The sequence below is a fragment of the Artemia sp. Qi Xiang Cuo genome, chromosome 7, assembly GCF_049724085.1.
Source record: "Artemia sp. Qi Xiang Cuo chromosome 7, ASM4972408v1, whole genome shotgun sequence".
NCBI lineage: Eukaryota > Metazoa > Arthropoda > Branchiopoda > Anostraca > Artemiidae > Artemia > Artemia sp. Qi Xiang Cuo.
The window spans coordinates 20419090-20441525 of record NC_142800.1 but is presented as its reverse complement, the minus strand read 5'-3'; the positions used below and the strand labels follow the sequence as shown (position 1 = coordinate 20441525).

Sequence of the window (22436 nt, the reverse complement as noted above, 5' to 3'; positions counted from 1 at the left end):
ACAGTTTCCCAGGAATTTACCATAAAATGTAATAGGTGCCCCACTGTTAAAAGACTTTGTGACTTTTTTATTTAACAAAACCAGTTGCCCAATGCCTAAGAACCCAAACAAATATAAATCATATCAAGTTACAGGAGGGGATATTTGACTTCTGTCTGCAAACACATTTCACAGAGACGTATCAAGTTACAGGAAAGATCAACTTTGGGTGTTACAAATATTAAAAATATTTCATTCAGTGTTGAGTCTTATAGACATATTATTAAATAGACACCAGATCGCATGGGATTTTGCGAGTTTGCAAGGTCCTTGCGCTTTTTCTTCGTTGCCTCCAGTAAAAATCGTTATTTAAAGAAGAAAGAAGAATATGCTGTACCAAAGGTAAAATAACTTAATATTTGGTTTTATGAATTTATACTTGGGTGTGCTTTATGAGGGGGGTTGCTCCTGTCTCAATACCTCTTTCTTTACGCTAAATTTTGACTTTTCTATAATATTTTTAAAGGGTTATTATTCCAATTAAACGGCCCTTGTGTTTTATGAGTAGTTTTAAAGAACTGGGGCAAAAACGCAAACTTCATTGCAAACAGCGAGGTATTAAGGAGGGCGCTACCCCCCTCCCCCCCCTCATATACGTAATAATTTCTGTTCGTTTTAAGTTTTGATGTTCCTCCTTACTTTAAATTGAAAAAGAAAATGTTTTTTTATTTGATTTCTGATTGTTACAAAATAATGGTGGGAAATCCGGCTCCCCCTCAGTAGAATTCTTTTGTGTATACCTGCACCATCTGTGATTTGTTAATTTTAGAAATGATATTTGGCTATTGTCGGCAAACACATTTCGCAGAGACATATCAAGTTAGAGGAGATATTAACTTTGGGTTCCTTCTGGGCGTTCATAAATTTTTCAAATATGTCTTTCATTTTTGGGTTCTGATAAATTAAAAATGCTTGTATGATATACATGCATGTGTTGGCCTTGCTTGGGCTTATTATGCCCTATATAGTGTATTTATCAAGTGAAAAATAATTCATACTTATATTTTCGGTCAAATAAGTATTCAACTAATCAATTTATTGTCAGTATAATTTTATTTTTAACTTGGGCGCCAGATTCAAAGGTAAATATAAACCTTTGCTGAAACCGGATCTAGCTTCCAGGATCAAAGCTTTGATACTTTAGCTCCTCAGCTTCCAATGTCCAAGCGCCCAGGATCAAAAAAGAGCTTTAGACTTTGGGCCTGGGAGCTTATCCTCAAAATTTCAGCTCAATCCAATCCTTCCTTCCCTATTTTCCAAAAAACAAATATCAAGTTTTGTGGGGATTTGCTTGCGTCAAAAATAGATACTGGACGCTAAAATAATAATTCCGTAAGTGTCTCTGTGGTACAATGGTTGCTGTTCCTGACTGTCAGGTGGGAGATCCAGGTTTGATTCTCTGTCCAAGAAAATTTTTTATATACTGAATTTAAAGTTTAAAAAAGAAACTCAGTTTCTTTTTTAAATCCAATCTATTACATGGATTTAAAAAAGATGGAAAGATGGAAAAAAATGTTGTTTTTTTTTTATTTCTGATTGTTACGAAATAATGGCAGGAAATCCAGGTCCCCCTCAGTAGAATTATTTTGTATTTACCTACACCATCTGTGATTTCTTCACTTTAGATATTATATTTGGCTTCTGTTAGCAAACACATTTCGCAGAGACATATCAAGTTACTGGAGATATCAACTTTGGGTTCTTTCTGGGCGTTCAGAAATATTTCAAATATGTCATTCATTTTTGGGTTCTGATAAATTAAAAATGCTAATGCATGCAGGTGTTGGCCTTGCTTGGGCTTATGATGCCCTATACAGTGTTTTTATCAAGTGAAAAATAATTCATACTTATATTTTCGGCCAAATAAGTATTCAAATTATCAATTTATTGTCAGTATAATTTTATTTTTAACTTTGGCGCCAGATTCAAAGGTAAATAAACACCAGATTGCATGGGATTTTGCGAGTTCGCAAGTTCCTTGCGCTTTTTCTTCTTTGCCTCCAGTAAAAATCGCTATTCAAAGAAGAAAGAAGAATTTGTAGTACCAAAGGTAAAATAACTGAATACTCGGTCTTATGATTTGATGCTTGGATATGCTTGTATTTATCTTCCAAGTTGAAAGATGTGGGCGCTATGGGTTCGTGGGTGCTAAAGTAAATGTATTGGATTCTTGGGTGCTAGTGGGGGTTGGGCTTTAAAGTATTATTGGTTCCGGGGACATACTTTAGCCTGTAGACCCATCCCTTAAAGTTTCATTTTCCTAACTTAAACCCTTTCAAAGATAGCCAAAAATAGCTAAAGTAGTATTTTACCGCAAGTACTCCTCCTGTGATGTCCTGGATATTTCTGATAAATATTTTTCTATGTTGGGTAAAATTATACTATAGCTACTTTTGGCTATCTTGGAAAGGGGTTAGGTTAGGAAAATTGGTCAATATCTACGAAATCATATTATTGAGTTAGGACAAAAGTGAATACACCATTCGATGCCTTTTTTATGCTGATTACAAATATAATAAGCATTTCTATCGGCAATGAGTTTTAGCCCCCCCCCTATATAGGCCAATTCAAGGTTAGGTTAGGTGGTCAATACCTACCAAATAAAATTATTGAGTTAGGACAAAAGTGAATGCACCATTCGAAGCCTTTTTTTATGCTGATTAAACATATATTAATCATTTCTCTTAGACATGACTATAAGCCCCCCCCCCCTATAAAGGCCAATTCAGGGTTAGTTGGGTTAGGTATAGCCTATATAGGGGGGGGCTGAAATTCATCTCCGATAGAAATGCTTATTATATTTGTAATCAGCATAAAAAAAGGCATCGAATGGTGTATTCACTTTATTTGAAACTCAATAATATGATTTGGTATATATTGACCAGTTAGGTTAGGTATAGCCTATATAGGGGGGGGGGGCTGAAATTCATTTCCGATAGAAATGCTTAGTATATTAGTATGTATAACTTTAAAATATGTATAACAATCCTAGTTAACATATTATCCAAGGGGAGAACCTTTATCATCAAGTCTATCCTCTTTTTTCCTTCTTTTTCCAACTTGAATGAAAAAAAATAAAATTTTTGCCACACCCTGAATGCAATGCATAAATCTTTTGAAGTTGCTGCTATAAATTGTTCTTATAGATAGCAATCATCCCAACCATCAGTCAAGCCTGAGTCTGGACCATGGGCGCCCATAAGCTGAATTCCAGGGGGGGGGGCAAACTTTGTCTAATTGCTACTTTTAATGCTATACAATAGAAATCTCAGAACAAAAATATAAAAATAAGGCAGCATCATTCAGCAAGGGGGCTGAATGATGCACCCCCCGCCCCCCCCCCCCATATGGGTGCCCATGGTCTGGACTCAAACCAAGTGTGTTGATTTTGAATTGAAGTTAGGTTAGGTTAGTTTGTATTAATATTTTGTATTTTTGCCACTACTCATTAAAAAAAAAACAAATTAACAATGACCAGGATGAACTCTATCTATAAGAACAATTCATAGCAGCATCAAAAGATTTATGCATTGCATTCAGAGCATGGCTAAAATTGTAATTTTTTTCTTTTAAGTGGGAAAAAGAAGGAAAAAAGAGGAAAGACTTGATGATGAAGGTTGTCCCCTTGGATAATATGTTAGCTAGGATCATTATATATATATTTAAAGTAAGAATTGTTCTTTAATATGTCTCTTTTATCAGGGTCTACAATTCTAAACTTTTACCAAGGTATTTTGAAGTACCTACATCCCCTCCTTCTCCCTCTAGATGATCCTAACCTTTGATCACCTTTAAAAATCTGTGTGTTGTAAAAGTGAAACCTTGCAAATTTCTACTTCAATGAAGTACAATGCAATTGTTTTCAGCTTCACAATTTTGCTCAATCCCAATTTATAAGGATTTAAAGATATACAAATACATTTCCTAAATTTTGAAAAAAAAGCATAGATATGGCTTAAAATTCTACTTAAATAACAGGAGTTGAATTTTCAGAACTAAAAACTAAGAAAAAGAGGTAGACTAAATTTTTTGCAGTTCATATTTTTGACTTATGAATAAAGTGAACATACCAGTCAATGCCTTTTTTTATGCTCTTTCCAAATATAATAATCATTTTTGGCATAAATGAATTTACTCCCACCCCTATATATACCAATTCAGGCATATATTTGCACATTAGACCGGGGGGGGGGGGGGGGGGTTAGGGGTAAAGTTTAAACTTCCCTCACATTTGCATCAGAAATAAAATTTACCCCCACCCCCTAATGTGCAAATATATACCCTGAATTGGTATATATAGGGGTGAGGGTAAAGTTCATTTGTGACAAAGATGATTATTATATTTGGAAACACCACAAAAAAAGGTATTGAGTGGTATGTTTACTTTATCTCTAAGTCAATAATATGAACTGCAAAAAATTTACCAAAAAAGAAACTGATAACTGAAAATTAAGGTAAAATTTTGTTTTGTTAAATAGGCAAATTTCAGAACCCTCTAGAGGGAGAAGGATTGGAGGTAGGCTAGGTACTTCAAAATACCTTCCCAGGACATACTTTAGCCTATAGACCCATCCCTAACAGTTTCGTTTCCCTAGCCTAACCCCTTTCCAAGATAGCCAAAAGTAGCTAAAGTAGAATTTTACCCTATGTTGTTTTCTTCTTTCAATGTTTTTTTCTCTTTGCTCAATGATCTGTTAAAACTGGTAAAATTTTGGTTTTTCTTATAATTTTGTTAGGAAGAAAGTTAATACGTCACTTAATGTGTCTGTATGCTCTTTTGAAATAGAATAGTTGTTTGTTGGGGAAGTTCGTGAGATATTGTATATGTGCTGCTTTGACAACCTGAATGAACTTAAACTCTTTTGATTTAGTTCAATGCTGGTATTAGCAGTATAAAAAACAGTTGTAATAGAATTAGTAGTTGCAGTTACAGTCACAAGTGGTCATAACTGCAAATAGTTGCAGTTGCTGCCACAAGTAGTTACAGTTATAGGCCTAGTCATAAATATTTGCAGTGGCAATTGCAAGCAGTCTTTTGATTTAGTTCAAGATCTTCAAAATCATGTCCTGAAGTTCCAATGTATTACCCTTAGATGTCCTTGAATATTGCAGAGACAGCTTTTTGACAATCTAATTTCACATAGTGTCTTTGATTTAGTTTTACATCTCCCTTATCTTTTAGTAAAAGCATCAACTTTATACTTGGGTCTGTTCCTTGGATATTGCATCTGGGCAATTTTGACACCCTGACTACATTAATACTCTCTTGATTTAACTCAATAGTAACAGTAGCAGTCACAGCTGTAATCACAGTAGTAGTTCTGGCACATATTGACAGCTGCAGTTGCAAGAAGTCACAGTAGCAAGTAATTGCCATTTCTGTCAAAGTTAAAAGTATTCACAGTTCCTTTTGCAAGTCATCACAGTTGCAAATAATCATAGTTGTAGTCAAAGGTAGATGTAATTGCAGATGCAAGTAGTCACTATCCCAGTCAGAAGTAGTCTGTAATGAGTAGTTGCCATTGTAAGTAGTTGTAATTAGTCACAGTCTGTGCTGCAAGTTGTTGCAGTTAAAGGTACTCATATTTTTAACAAGTCACAGTAACCTGGATCTACATAGTGTCTTTTGACTTAGTTTGACACCCTCTCAACACTCCTGGAAGGTTTCAGCTTAATTTTTTTTTGTCTTTTTGGGCACACCCAGGATCAAACATTCCCCCTTTTCAAGTAATTAACCCTATATGTAAACAATGGTAAAATTACATAATTTACCACCCTTTCCCTTGGGGCTGAGGGGTCATGCTGTCCTGAAGGCATAGTTATTAGACCTTTTGACCATCATGAACAAAATAGCTATTGAAAAAAGGGACATCTAAAAAGGACAAGGGGATCCTGGTTGTCCACCATTAACTTTTTTCTCTTAAAAACAGCACTATTACTTTTAATATCAAATTAATTGACAATCCCTTGCACACAAAGTAGTCTAGAAAAAACCCAACAATTATACATATAGCCCAGTTTGCTCTTTATTGAGGTAATGCTATTGGGCTGCCTATGACAGCAAGAAGAAAAAAAGTTTTAAGTGCAGCACATCTCCTTAGGTCTGAAATGAGCTTAATAACAAGGGTTTATTCAAACTTACACTGACAAAAATGAACTAAGATATTGAGTGTGATGTAAATGAAAAATGGCTGCTATTTAGTAGGGATGGAAAGAAAAAAATAGCACACTGTTAGGCCACAGTTCCCCCCAGAGGCGGGGGCCTTCAGATCAATCTCATTATTTTATAGAGGATCCCTCCTTCCCTCTGCTACATTAAAAAAAAAATGCTTTTAATTTGCAAAATAAATACAGGCTGGATGTATTCTTGTTTCAGGTTTTGACAACTAATTGTTGTTATGTTATATTATATTACTATACATTATACGATCTAAATAAGAATTTAGTTATCTTTGCAAATGTTACTTTTTTTCCTTTTTTCAGATTTTCTAGTCTCTAGCAATGGTCTTGAGATGCTAAAACAATAACATTATTGCACTTTATAGCTGTGATAGCTAGGAAACCACTGTCCTGTTCAAGTTAAGAAACTGAAAGATTACACTGTAAAATGTTGAGAAAGGAAGGAAATAATACACTGAATAATATTGATGTGAATAAGGTAATTTTTGTCTATGCAGTAAAAATTATTCACAGAGCTGCAATAGGGTTCTGTGGAATCCTCAGGTTTTATGGACTATCTCTAGAGGTTTTATGAGGAAGAGCAAGATAATATTTTTCATGCTAACTCTTTCATGCAAAAATTCAAATTTTAATAAAAAACAGTGGGCATGCAACTACCCCTCTACATGTCCCTCCCTCTGTTAAGAAAAATATTTCTTTGGGTATTTTCATTATAATACCTTTTTTATGGATATATCTATTGAAAAAACACAAAACAAAATTGGCCCCCTAGATTTTGGAATGAACATTTTGCCCTCCCAATTACATTTTGTGAATTTGAGACTCTTTAATTCACTTAATTGTTTAGTGATTCTATTATAAATATATTGTCAGTTCAGTTAATGATGGGATGGTGCCAAATTTTCCCTGATTTGTACCTTAATTCCTCCAATTCTAATTTAAGAAAATCAGATTTTGCTTTAATAATCCAGTAAAAAAGTGGTTTAACATCAAACAAATTGCTATACAAATGATTCTTTCACTATCCAACTGGAAAATACATGGTGATTTTAAATCCAAAAATTCTGCTGCTCTAGCTCTTTTACAAACTTGAGTTTTTTTTAGGTTGAGGGTGAATTTGTAAAAAATGCCATCCTGAAAAGACAATTCTGAATTAGGAAGTGGTTTAGGGGTTTCATTTAACATCCATACATACATCAAAACATTACACCAACTTGGATTGAGGTTGGAGAGAGTGAGGTAGTCTCTGAGACTAATTTGAGGTCCATAAAAGTCTGGCTTTTATAAAAATTGTTATTGTCCACAAGTTTAGAAGGTTTTTGTGTCTCTGATTCCTTTTCTGAAAATTCTGCTTTCTAATTGATGCTGGTAGAGATTATGGCAGACACAGAGGTAGATTTGAGGCACAAGAATGTATACATCAATATAATTGTTATATAGATGTGTGAAATCTATAAGGATGAATCAATAGGAAGTCCTTTGAATTGCATAGTCTTACTCTTGGGACAGTTTCACGCTAGACTGAGCTTCTTAGCTGACATTGAGCATCTGATGCAAGCTTCTGTTTTGCAGGAAATCTTGGAGCGGATATATGAATCAAATGCCATTCAGCAGATGCTCAGCAGAAAAGTATATTCTCAGGCTATCAGAGCTCACAACTTTGTTGATTGGGCCCTGAATAACATACTAGCAGCAGAAACGTGCAATGATGGATTTCGATCAGGTTGATTTTTGCAACAGTTTAGACAAGCCTCAAGTTTTTCACTCTGCATTTGTTAGTGTCTTAGAAGGATGCATTGAAGTTAAGGAGCTAGAGCATGAGCCATCCACTATAAAGTTTTAGTAATAATTACAAGATTTCAGGTGACAAACAATACCTAACCAACATAACAATTATGGAACATATTACAACATGACATAGCAACCTAACATCTACAACACAATATATCAATTACCAGATTTTAGGTGACAACATTGCCTAATTAAGTAGATGTTAGAAATATTTTTGATGGAACAGTTGACTATCTCTAATTTATTATTTCCAAATTTTTGCTGAAAAACTAACACTATTAAACTTTAAACATTAACTTAAAAACAAAAACTAAATAATAGCAAGAATTATGCTCAAAAGTGTTTATAATAATTAACAACTTTAATATATGTTGTTGTTGTAGTTTGGGGTTTGACCAATCAGTCATATGCGTTTTTATCACTTGATTATTCTGTGCCTTCTGTAATCACTAGCTTGCTTGGGCGTCACTTCAGTCAATATTCACTAAGCCAGATCATGCATCACTTATTGTGCTATTGGTTGGGGGTTATTCACCTGCAGTAAATGTCTGTGTTGAAAAACGGGAACCAGTGTAATTCAGCTGTGCTTTATCATAAAACAATTAAAATACATATACAACACAATTAAAATCAGTAATGCAAATATGCATCATTCCTGTCACATACACCAAATATAAAAAACAAAGCAGACAAAATATAGACAAAAAAAAAAAACTAATTGTGATGACTAAAATGAGCTAGTATAGGGATAATAAATAGATAATAACAAAACAAAAAAATATTTTATAGGCAATGAACCAAACCAGTAGTAACAAATCTACCTAAAAGGTTTGTGGTTAGTCATCAAACCCCAAGAAGGAGGTGTGTGATGTTCCAGAACAGAATGCCTTAAATGTCTTCTCACAGCAGTTCCTTAGTACTTCTCTCTCTTTTTCATATTTTCTATAGTTGAAGATGATGTGATGTATGTCTTCATATGCTCCACATGTGTTACAGTTGGGGGATGGGTCCATTTTTCAATGGAATAGTGTTGACTTTCTCTTTGCATTGCCGCATCTAAGACAAAAGAGGCAAGTTGAAAGGATGCAAGATGTGAAGTACATTTCTTTTGATGGCTGCTTACAGTCATAGAGATCTAGGAGCTGGGTATGGGAGGAATGGAGCCAAGCCCCTTCTTCCTCCAAAATTTTTCAGCTGACAAAAGACAGGAATTCAGGACCAGTAATAGGGGTTTGAGTAATAAGACCCAGATGTGACACTTGTTTTGCAACCTGGTCTGCTTATTCATTTCCTGTTATACTACAGTGTGCTGGAACTCATATAAATAGAACTGATATACCCTTTCTTGCTAGTTTTGTAACCAAAAATTTCAATCTCAATGGCAACATTTATCGCTTGGTGCTGCTCGTGTGAAAGGTAATCCAGAGCTGACAGTGAATCACTGCAGACAATATACTTCTGGTGTTTGATCTCTGTTTGGCTTGAAGAGAAAATTTAATTGCCGTAAGCTCTGCAGAGAAAATTGTCAGGTTGGGGGATAAATGGTAGGAAAGAGACAGGCTCTGGGAGGGTATAACTACTGCACAACTGGTTTTTTTTCTGTCTTCGAGCCATCTGTGTAGACTTGGATGTAGTCGTGATATTCTGCCAACTTTCCCAAGAATATAATTTTTATCAGTGCTTGGGGAAGGCCCGCTTTTTTTGCAATGTTGATCTTAGGAATAATTGATTCCCCAATTCCTTTGAAGGCACTAGGAGAATCATCATCCAAATTCACAGTCAGCCTGCCATTCTCCATGAATTCTTTGATACCAGGAAGATATTTAATATATTGTCTTTATTAAACAACCTGAAAATAATGGAAAATTTAAATTCCAGTAATAATTGTGAAGACGCAAAAGAAAAATTTGCTTTCATCAGTGGTATAGCTTGGAAGATCACAAGCAAAGGACTGCCACTCCTCTGAAGGGCTGTATTTTTGGTATTTTTTTCAGTGAACTTGGGTAAAATACATTTTGGCCAACCCCACCCAAAATTGTCATGAATTGATGCTTCTGGCTAAGAAACAAAAGCAGTTTATTAATCCCAAATTTCAAAATAAAACAAGCTAGCGCTTTTGACTCAGTTCTTGAATCTATGTTATCTAAACAAGTTCTCTACTACAAATAGTGATGTCCAAGTTTACTACCCAAATTGGATTAAAATACATGAAAAAAAAAAATGAACGCAGTATGAGAGATATTACTGCAAAACTAAATAAAGATATTCCCAAAATTTTATTGAGGAATTAAGGAAATGGAACTTTCTTAACTAAGCAAAGGATAAGAAGCTCACCTTTTAAAAATCCAGTTCAAATTAACATCGGGGTTAACAATATTGTTGAGCAATCACTCTCTTATGTCATTCAATTGAGCTGTTGCATATAACAAAGCTGATTAAACACTACCTCCTAATTCGTAATATAATGCTTATATAATAGAAGCATTAGAGACCTATTGCAGCATTATTGTCCCCAAAGTGTACCTACCCTTAAAGGGCTGTAAAAAATCAATACAGCTTGTTTTTTTTTAATATTTTTGTTCCTTTAGGCTTGTTTTACCTAGGAAATTTCAATTGTATTGAAAATAAAACCACTTTGGGCCTATTTTGGTTAATAGGCCCAAAGTTTATTGAAAGTACTTATATAATAATAGTATACTCCATTACAGTACTGTAGAGTCAGTGCATGCAAGTTATGGTGCAATACAATAGTGCATGTAGCAACAGTGTTCTAAGCCCTGCATAAAGATGTAATGATCCAGATTCAGAAAGTTGAAGTAAGAGCCAAAGAGTATGGGGGCAACTTGTAAGAGTAGAAAACTCTAGACGAACTATGGCCCATAGTAACCAAAATCAAGGGAATAATAAGAAAAAATCACTAGCATCATCTACCATTTTGTGTTTCTTGGAATTTGTTTGAGCTTCTTAATTGTATTTCTCCCAGAAACTGAAATCAGACACTAATAGCTACTGTATTTTTTTTACCAGTTATACTGATTTTGCTTTATTATTACACAGAATAAAAAATCCAAGAAGTGCCAAAGGTCAGATGGTGTTGTTTTTTAGTCTCTACTTTAGCGCGAGTTCCCCACTACCAAGTTGCCCATGCTCTTTGGTAAGAACTTTATGTGAAAAATACATGCTACTTGATTTTTGGGAAAAGCTGAATTTCACAATGGAATCTTTTCAAGCATCTGGAAAATTTCCTCGATTCGTCATTCAAATCTAATCCTTTAAAGACTACAATTTTTGGTTATGATTAACATCTCAGCACTAATTTAAATTTGATAATGTTTAATTACTAAATTAAATTCATTCGATTAATTTAATTAAATTAGTTCATTTACTTGTAGTATATTTATTTCTAAACTAGCCTATTAAATCTAATAAGCTAATTAGGCCTATAGTAAAATTTATATTGCTATTTGTTATAGCTGTATGGCTATGTTTATAATACATTATTATTTTTACTCATTCATGTCATGTCCAGGTCTGTTACTGGCTCAAGTTAACAAAAGAAAACTCTTAACATAAAATGGGAGAATTGAAATTATATAAAATAGACTTTAGTAACAATAACATTAATGTTTTTTCTCCGTCATGTCTTGTCCAACTTGGTGATAGCTATGTTTGTTCCCCTGGGAAATACCCCTCCCCTCCCATTTCCCCCAAGAAAATTCCCCTCCTTGGCTAATCTCCCTGGAAAATTCCTCCCTTATGCAAATCTGGGCAGCCACAGAGAAAAGTATGACAAACATAAAGATTGAAGGAATTTTGGAAAATTCTACCTATATTTCAAAATATAGGCAGAATATGTGGTGCTAAATGTCCTATGGTATTTATTTTTACGTTTCATTTTTATTTTAATTATTTTTTTGTGTTTTGGGGGGTTGAGTTATTGTAGAAGGGAAAACATATGTGCCTATCCATCACATATTCTTTCAGGTGAAATCTCACATTGTGCATCTTCGACAAGCACTGCAAGAAGAACAAGATCTTAGTAAAAGTCTAAAGGTATCTCTTTCCTTTTTTTACTTTTTGTCATGTTTACCTGTCAAAGAATGATGAGTGCTAGTTGTAGTATTAACAACTTATTATCGAACACCATAAACAAAATGGATCAATATTTTCTGCTGCTAGGCAACCATAATTAAACTTGGAGAAATGGAGACTAAAACATTGTAACAACAATTAGATTAACTATAACAGCAATATATACAGTTGTAAAGTGGGTTTCATTCCTTCAGCAACTATATGTATGTTCAGTCTCACTATATTTTTCCAATCGAGGTGCGATTAGAGGTTAGTTTGATTGCTCTATGTCTATCTGACGCACGCTCCATTTGAAAACGTGGGTCTAAAGATTATTTTTGAGGCTAAATATAATGTATGGCTGTTAATATAACTTTCTGTTATTTTGCAACAATAAATATACTTGGAGAAATCAAGCCTAAACAATTGCATTAAGAATTAGAATAACTATTGAAAGAATTGTAACAGCAGTATATATAGCAGTACTTACTTACTTAGTTATTTAGGTCCTCCTGAGCCATCTGGGGCGCATAGGGCATCGATGAAGCCTCGGTAAACGTTACGTATTGGCGCTGCGGCAAGTACATCCTCCCACTGGGGTTGTAGTGATGTGTGAGCACTGCGTAGATCACGATCGCACGTGCGTCTGAGCGTGTTTCTCGGTCTTCCCCTCTTTCGACGCCCAGTAGCTGCCATCGTTGAACCTGGTACGAGATTCTGGATTTCTTCATCCGAAGAACATGGCCAAAATAGCCCCATCTCTTCTTCTTAATCACTTCAGTAATAAGCGGCTGGCCAGTTCTTCTGCGGACCTCAATGTTGCTGACTCTTTGACGCCAACCGATATTCAGCACGCGCCTCAAGCACATATTTTCGAAAGCTGTGAGTCTTTTCTCTGTCCTAACATCTAGTTTCCAGCACTCACTGGCATAATATAGCAGTACAGTGGATTTCATTCCTTCATCAACTGTATGCGTCTTCAGTCTCACTATATTTTTCCAAATGATGTGAGAGTAGAGATTAGTTTGATTGCTCTATGTTTATCTGATGATCCTTTCAATTGAAAACGTGGGCCTAAAAATACGTTTTTCAAGGCTTGATATAATGTATGGCTATTAATATAACTTCAATATTTTGTGCTATTTTGCAACAATAATAATGGTTAGAGTAACAATGGCTAAAGCAGTGTAACAGCAATAGTCTAATATTTGTCAATAATATGTTTTTTTTTTTTTCTCTGAAACTATTAATAGGGGCATTAGAATCATCAAAGTGTTTTTCATATTAGGAAAATAAGAAACTGGTTTTTGGAATATTGTTTTTTTTTTTATTTTTACTTGTGTTATATTAATTGAAAAGAAAATATCCCCATTTAGCATCTTTTTTGTTCGCTGGTCTTACATAGCTGTCTACAAAGGGTGGCTACAACCCCTCTTCCCCTCAGTGACGTTACCATTATCTCAATCCCTCTATTTAACCTCGCATACACGATTTATATCTTTCGCTTTCCATTTCAATAAACCAATTTACAGAAAAATAATCAATTAAAATAAATGATGGAAAACAGAACAAAAATAGAGCAACTGATCTCGTTGCAATTGATCAATCCTTCTAACATGGTCAGTTTAGGGATGCAGATTATGAAATTCAGTTTAAGAATAGGTGTAATCTAAACATCTTTGCTTTGGGACAACATTCGATTTTGAGCTTTGGGGTAAAATTGGGACAAAATTTTTTTGGGGCGAAATTGGATCTTTCTCCTTATCATTGTTTTGAAAGCAAGCCTACAATTAAGTCCAAAACAGGAATTACGAGGATCTTTGGTAAGATTAAAATAAAAAATGCTGGAACGTTTTATTCTAAAATCTAAGCCTGTTCAGATTTTAAATGTTGTTTATTTTCTGTTACTACAGAAATTTTACAGTATTGCAGCTTATTGTGTGATGCGTATGTGAAATGTTAGTGGAAGTATTTCATTGAAATGAAATGACACCGTTTTATTTAAATGATTTTTTTTCAAAAAAAGGAAATTCGTTCCATCTATCCTTGGCATCTCCTTTCTCTTGTTCCTCTATGAACCTGCTGTAGTTCTCCCTGGGCCGCATCCAGGGGATAAGGACTACTTAGTTTGAACCCTCCCCCCCCCCCCCCAAATTTTTATTTGTCCGACTCATAAAAACGTAACAAAATGCATAAACAAAATTTTTGATGTGTTTTTAATTTAATTTTTTTAAAACCATAAATCATATTGTTTTATGTATCTATGATTAATGGAACATAAATCAGAGACACGCCCGTGCCTGTCTCTGTGACCATTGATATTTACTTGTAGGAAAGTGTGGAAGAGAAAAATCAGATGATTCGAAGAATTCAGCAAGAGATGGATAGCTTGCATTTTAGAAACCAACAGCTTACCAAAAGGGTTGAATTCCTTCAAGCAGAGCTGTTTAAGGTATGCTTTCCTTTTTAAGTAGATCTTTGATTTACGTTTAAGGTAGATCTTTGATGATAGGAAATAAACTTGATTCACTGGGAATAATTAGTGACAAAGGGTAGAGTGGTACCTGCATAGTTAGCGGAAGGCCATCCGTTCGACTCCCAGTAATGTTGAGTTTTCTGTAGCCAATTTCCATTATTAGTTGTTTTAATGTAGGTTTAGATGAGAAAAAGATGTTAGTAAAGTAGAAAAAACGAAGGTATATCCAACCGAAAAATGTAGCTCTATCCCAGTTTCTAGGGCTATAATGTAAGAAAGGTTTACATGGCTAGGAAACGTTTTGCAGACGAAGGATGATAGATTGCCAAAGATTGTTCTTTTTCGCTGCCCCCCAAAATTACTGCATTTTATATAACTATATCTATATGTTTTTTATAATGTTAAAATCCTATTTTGATCTTTGTATGCATGAAGATGTTGTTAATAACATTTGTACTACAGGGTTATAGGATAATGCAGTTTTTCGTAAAAAGTTGATTATATTTTTAAGATTAATTTTGTTAATTACGAATGGTTTTCAAGCACATCAGTTTCAGCTCTCTATCATTTTCCTGGTCTCCACTAGCTGCAGAGAAAAAAAAAAATAGGATGAAAAAAAGATGGCGTCGATGCAGAATATTGTGCTTGCAGCCACTTTTCTTGTTTTTCAAGCCAGTGGATTTTCCTCGTTGTTCAAGCCAAGGAACTGTAAGTTTGATATATGAGAATTTTAGACAAGGATATTCTAATAGGGTACTTTGTGTTTCGATCTGACTATTTTTAGCAGCCATGAGCTGTTTTATTTTTTACTATGGGACGTGATCATCTCTTACTAGTTTTCTAGCTACCGCTGCAACCTGGATCCATATTTACATTGAACTATTAAGATCCTTTATATAATCTAGCAACTTAACACAGCATCCAGATGCCTGAGGCTAACACAGCTACGCAAACTCCTCAATCCCAATCAATCCAAAATCTCTCTCTTTACACCCTCCCATGAAGTTCCCATTTCTCTTAAATATTTTCTTAAGTTCCCATTTCTCTTAAATATTTTCTTAAGGTATCCCCCCTACCAAACCGACGACAATCTGATTTCTGTTTATTCTAGATGTTTGGCCGAAAATAGCAATCTTTGGAAATCAATCATCCTTCTACTTAGATCCTTTATGTATTGTCTCTTACTAGGTTGCCGGTGCCGCAGCCACCACCATTTCAAAGATAATTACAAACAGGAAAAAGCCTACGGCTTTTTCATAGCTGAAATAGTAAGAGACGGACCTCAGGGAATCAAGCAGCTAAGTACGTCAAGTATGACATATTACCCAAGAACATCAACTTTTTAAAATATGCCTGTATTATATTAACTGTCAGTTACTATATGCCGTGGTTTTTTCTCTACTAGTTTTCGATACGTTTGCAACCATGATACCGATATTTATATTTATATTCAACTATACCAATCCCTTGTATATCCTATTTATATGTGTTGCATCATCTTGCATATGATGATTTATTTTAATGTTTCTGTTACTATGGGCAAGAGTTCTTCTTTATTGTAAACAGCTTATATAAAGGATCGATGTAATTCATCATATGTAAGATAATGTCTATAAAATTTGTTACTCATATATACTGCAGTACACATGAGTGATGAAACGCAAGGAAAATGCAGTTTTTCGTAAAAATCGATTTTGTTTTCAAAACTTTTTAAATTACAAGAGGTACTAGATGAAGCAATTTCATTTAAAAATTAGCTATAAAACTGCTCTCTATGATGTTCCAGTGCCCCGCTAGCAGCGCAGAAAAAAGCGAAAAAGATGGCTTCGATGCGGAATATCATGGTTGTAGCTGCTTTTCTTGTTTTTCAAGCCAATAGGTATTCCTTGTTGTTCAAGCCAAGGGACGGTTTGCTACCTATATAGGGGCTTCGGGCAAGGTGGTTCTAATAGTATACCCATTGTTTAATCTTTTGTACAAGTGTAATCATTCATAATATAGTATAGATTTGGAAGAGTTAGTATTTTACTAAACATGATTACAAACAGGAAAAAGCTTATGACTTTTTCTTATTTGGAATAGTCAGAGACAAACTCAGAGACTCAGGCATCTAAGCAACTCCCTTATATGCTTTGGTTTGTTCTTTACTATGCCTTTGATATCTCTACAGCCTTGATAGCTATAAAACTTAATATTCCCATTTATGAATAACTGTACCAATCCTTTATATAAAAATTTCAGCTATCTCTACAACTATGATACAAAAGAAACTTACACGATCCATATTTATAATGAATTATATTGATCCTTTAGGTAATTCTTATCAAAAACTAAAATAATTACTATGGTTTAGAGTTCTTTATTTACCATAAACTAGCTACCGCTGCAACCCGGATCTACACTAGAAAATTTATAATTTACTATAGGGAACAGTTCGTTCTTTAATATGATGTTGCAACCGTGATGTGTGTTGCATCATCATGCATATAATGTCGTTCTTTAATATAAATTATTGTAAAATTATAAAGAAACCTGATTAAAAACAGGATAAAGCCTACGACTTTTCCTTCTTTGAAATAGTAAGAGACGATCCTCAAAGAACTGATATCTAACTAAGTCCATAATTTGTTCTTTACTTATGAAATTTTTACTTATGACGATTTCTTAACGAATGTAATTAAAATAATCACCTATATAATGAATCCTTTTATTACTTTAGTTACTATTGGATGCAGTTTGTTCCTTAATGTAACATCCAAGTCTCTCCCAGGACTAAAATATACAATTTTTTAGCATTGTTTTGTCTCCTTTCTGTATTAGTTAATATTTGATTTTTTTAAGCATTTATCTTGCTTTTCATTGCTCATTAAAGTAGACTGCATAAACCAGTGATGCCTCTTTTCTCCTGTTGCTTCTGTTTTGTTTTGCCTATTTCAGTGTTTTGTTTTATTTACTGACAGCACTAACGTCATTATTACTGACAGCATAATATGGGGTTTACTTTTTACGTCATAATTCCTTTTGTTACTTCAGTTACTATGGGCTACATTTCGTTCCTTAATGTAAAAAAATTATATATTGAAAAATTAGTTCATCCAATATGATGAACTATATTGTTCCTTTATGTAAGTAATTCTCGGTCTGATCTGATCTGTTATCGGTCTGATCAGATCTGTTCTCGGTCTGATCTGATCTGTTCTTTGTTTGATCTGAAATTACAAACAGGAAAAAGCCTATGGATTTTTCTTAATTGGAATAGTAAGAGAAGATCTGGCAACAACCTATGATTTTGATGTCATCGATCAGTCTTTAACATAAAATATGCAGTTTGTCGTTAAAAAAAATTGATTCTATTTTAAATGCAAAAAAATGTTTTTAACCCCATTAATTTCCTTTAAAATGAGCCATTGAACAACTCTACGATGTTCCAGTGCCAATCTATCTGTGGAAAAAAAAGATGTCATTTAGGCAGAATGCCTTTATATAATCTAGCAACTTAACACAGCATCCAGATGCCTGAGGCTAATACAGTTACGCAAACTCCTCAATCTCAATCAATCCAAAATCTCTCTCTTTACACCCTCCCATGAACTTCCCATTTCTGTTAAATATTTTCTTAAGGTATCCCCCCTACCAAACCGACGACAATCTGATTTCTGTTTAACCCTAGATGGTTGGCCGAAAATAGCAATCTTTGGAAATCAATCATCCTTCTACTTAGATCCTTTATGTATTGTCTCTTACTAGGTTGCCGGTGCCGTAGCCACCACCATTTCAAAGATAATTACAAACAGGAAAAAGCCTACGGCTTTTTTATAGCTGAAATAGTAAAAGACGGACCTCAGGGAATAAAGCAGCTAAGTACGTCAAGTATGACATATTACCCAAGAACATCAGCTTTTTAAAATATGCCTGTATTATATTAACTGTCAGTTACTATATGCCGTGGTTGTTTCTCTACTAGTTTTCGATATTTTTGCAACCATGATACCAATATTTATATTTATATTCAACTATACCAATCCCTTGTAAATCTTATTTATATGTGTTGCATCATCTTGCATATGATGGTTTATTTTAATGTTTCTGTTACTATGGGCAATAGTTCTTCTTTATTGTAAACAGCTTATATAAAGCATCGATGTAATTCATCATATGTAAGATGATGTCTATAACATTTGTTACTCATATATACTGCAGTAGGCCTACACATGATTGATGAAACGCAAGGAAAATGCAATTTTTCGTAAAAATTGATTTCGTTTTCAAAACTTTTTAAATTACAAGAGGTACTAGATGAAGCAATTTCCTTTAAAAATTAGCCATAAAACAGTTCTCTTTGATGTTCCAGTGCCCCGCTAGCAGCGGAGAAAAAAGCGAAAAAGATGCTTTCGATGCGGAATATCATGGCTGTAGCTGCTTTTCTTGTTTTTCAAGCCAATAGGTTTTCCTTGTTGTTCAAGCCAAGGGACGGTTTGCTACCTATATAGGGGCTTCGGGCAAGGTGGTTCTAATAGTATACTTATTGTTTAATCTTTTGTACAAGTGTAATCATTCATAATATAGTTTAGATTTGGAAAGAGTTAGTATTTTACTAAACATGATTACAAGCAGGAAAAAGCTTATGACTTTTTCTTATTTGGAATAGTCAGAGACAAACTCAGATACTCAGGTATCTAAGCAACTCCCTTTGGTCTTTACTATGCTTTTGATATCTCTACTGCCTTGATAGCTATAAAACTTAATATTCCCATTTATGAATAACTGTACCAATCCTTTATATAAAAATTTCAGCTATCTCTACAACTATGATACAAAAGAAACTTACACGATCCGTATTTATAATGAATTATATTGATCCTTTAGGTAATTCTTATCAAAAACTAAAATAATACTATGGTCTAGAGTTCTTTATTTACCATAAACTAGCTACCGCTGTAACCCGGATCTACACTAGAAAATTTATAATTTACTATGGGCAACAGTTCGTTCTTTAATATGATGTTGCAACCGTGATGTGTGTTGCATCATCATGCATATAATGTCGGTCTTTAATATAAATTAATGTAAAATTATATAGAAACCTGATTAAAAACAGGATAAAGCCTACGACTTTTCCTTCTTTGGAATAGTAAGAGACGATCCTCAAAGAACTGGTATCTAACTAAGTCCATAATTTGTTCTTTAACATAAACTTCATTAATCAGATATTTAATATATCCTACTTGGTTTAATAGTTGGCATAGCTAGCTCTCTTCCAGCTAGCTCAATTTCGATTCCTGGTTGGGGAAATTTTTACTTATGACGATTTTTTAACTTATGTAATTAAAATAATCACCTATATAATGATTCCTTTTATTACTTTAGTTACTATGGAATGCAGTTTGTTCCTTAATGTAACATCCAAGTCTCTCCCAGGACTAAAATATACAATTTTTTAGCATTGTTTTGTCTCCTTTTTGTATTACTTAATATTTGATTTTTTTAAGCATTTATCTTGCTTTTCATTGCTCATTAAAGTAGACTGCATAAACCAATGATGCCTCTTTTTTCCTGTTGCTTCTGTTTTGTTTTGCCTATTTCAGTGTTTTGTTTTATTTACTGCCAGCACTAACGTCATTATTACTGACAGCATAATATGGGGTTTACTTTTTACGTCATAATTCCTTTTGTTACTTCAGTTACTATGGGCTACAGTTCGTTCCTTAATGTAAAAAAATTATATATTGAAAAATTAGTTCATCCAATATGATCAACTATATTGTTCCTTTATGTAAGTAATTCTCGGTATGATCTGATCTGTTATCGGCCTGATCTGATATGTTCTCAGTCTGATCTGAGCTGTTCTTCTTTTTAATCTGAAATTAAAAACAGGAAAAAGCCTATGAATTTTTCTAAATTGGAATAGTAAGAGACGACCTGGCTACAACCTAAGATTATGATGTCATCGATCAGTCTTTAACATAAAATATGCAGTTTGTCGTTAAAAAAAATTGATTCTATTTTAAATGCAAAAAAATGTTTTTAACCCCATTAATTTCCTTTAAAATGAGCCATTGAACAACTCTCTACGATGTTCCAGTGCCAATCTATCTGTGGAAAAAAAAGATGTCATTTAGGCAGAATGCTGTAGTAGCTGCCACATTTCTTTATTTTCAAGCCAATATATTTCCCTTGCTGTTCAACCTAGGCACATAAAATTTCCTGTACAGAGGTTTCGGACAAGGCGGTTCTAATGGTGTAATTTTTGTTTTGATCTGACTCTATTTTTAGGAGTTATGGGTTATTATATTTGTTAACATTGGACGTGGTCGTCTCTTACTAGGTCGCTAGCTACCGCTGCAACCCTGAAAAATGATTTTTCCAAATGAAGATATCGGTTCTGTAATCGAAAAATTAAGATTGGCAGAAAACCGTGTTGGATTAGATGATATACGTTATAACGTTACTACTAACTTCATGATAGAAAGCAAGATCGTTACCACACAGTGCATTAAACTCAAATCCTTCAGAGCCGATGTAGAGTCCTCTCTCCACTGCACTGTGGCAACTTATAATATCAATATGTCATTCAGTAAATGGTGCCTGTGACGTGACATATCTACAGTCATAATACCAATGAGAGTTACATAATCCCCATTTATCATAGGCAGTGCTATAAAGAATGATGTTGGCACAATGTATTTAATTTTTTTTTTTTTTTAGACCTGGGTACTTCCTATAGAAGGAGTTGTCGTAGAAACTTGAAAAATAACACAACTCGATTGGAGATTGTTAGAACTAGTGCGCTTTTTAATAGTCGAAAATGACCGGATGGCCACAGCCCCCCCCCCTCCCACACCAATTATTTACTTAAACACATCAATTCGAAATTTCGATATAGGTATTTTCTTCAGCATAGTTGAATATTTTAATTACTATTGGTTATAGCTCGTTCCTTAATATAATTCCCCAATCAGAATCAACTACACAAATCTTTTGTAATATCGTTCTTTACTATGGGGCTACCGCTGCAACCCTGATTATAAACAAGAAAATGCCTATAGCTTTTTTTAGTTGGAATAGTAAGAGACTATCCGCAGTATGGCACTACCCAGACAAGTAACTTTTCAAAAGAGGTTTGTATTATTTTAACTTTTAGTTACTACATAGTAACTAAAAGACACATAGACATGTACAGCCTCGCATATGTCTTAACCTTTTTATTATAGCTTTCGTCACCCCAGTATCAACTCACTTTTCTGGTAGTGACAATTTCTTTTATTTTTGTTTCGATAATCATGATCATTATGATAACGCTCCTTGATCTTGTGTTTGGCTCTCTCAATTTTCAGTTCTCGATATCCATGATTTGTAGAATACCGTTGTTTTTCATTTATGTCTGGTCGAACCCTGTTCCTTTTAGCAGCGTTTTTATCTCTTTTCAAATTGCATTGCTTATATTGTAGAACACTATCTCTATTTTTTCTGTAGTGCTTTTTTCTTGAAGTAGATATTTCGGTTGGTCGACTCTGATACTTCTCTCGGTATTTCTTTCGTTTAACTCGCTCTGCGGATACTATGACCAATTATAAGATAATATTAACTATGTACTGAAATGTAACATCTATCCTGGTATAACGTCATAATATACTGACGTCATCGTAATATAGCATTTATATTTTATATCATATATGGTTGTAACCTACGGTTATGACGACATTCATCATCTAGTATATAAAAATGTAGTTTTTCTGTAAAAAATTATTTTATTTGATTTTTTAATTACAAAAGGCACTAGATTTGGCAGTTTCCTTTAAAATGAGTCATTAAACAGCTCTCTACGATGTTCCAGTGCCCAGCTATCTCTGGAGAAGGAAAAGGAAAAAAAAACCTGCCG

The 22436-nt window shown here is 34.0% G+C and overlaps 1 protein-coding gene across 3 annotated transcripts in view; it reads left to right on the top strand.

The window, feature by feature from the left end:
* LOC148950040 (uncharacterized) overlaps window positions 1-22436 on the top strand; it is a 69596-nt gene that overhangs the window by 1595 nt on the left and 45565 nt on the right. For all 3 annotated transcript variants that reach the window (XM_089091422.1, XM_089091423.1, XM_089091424.1), the window contains exons 2-4: window positions 6523-6697; window positions 11995-12063; window positions 14414-14533. In XM_089091422.1, the coding sequence (XP_088947548.1) occupies window positions 6647-6697; window positions 11995-12063; window positions 14414-14533 (240 nt within the window). In that variant the 5' untranslated portion in view covers window positions 6523-6646. The remainder of the gene's footprint in view (window positions 1-6522; window positions 6698-11994; window positions 12064-14413; window positions 14534-22436) is intronic.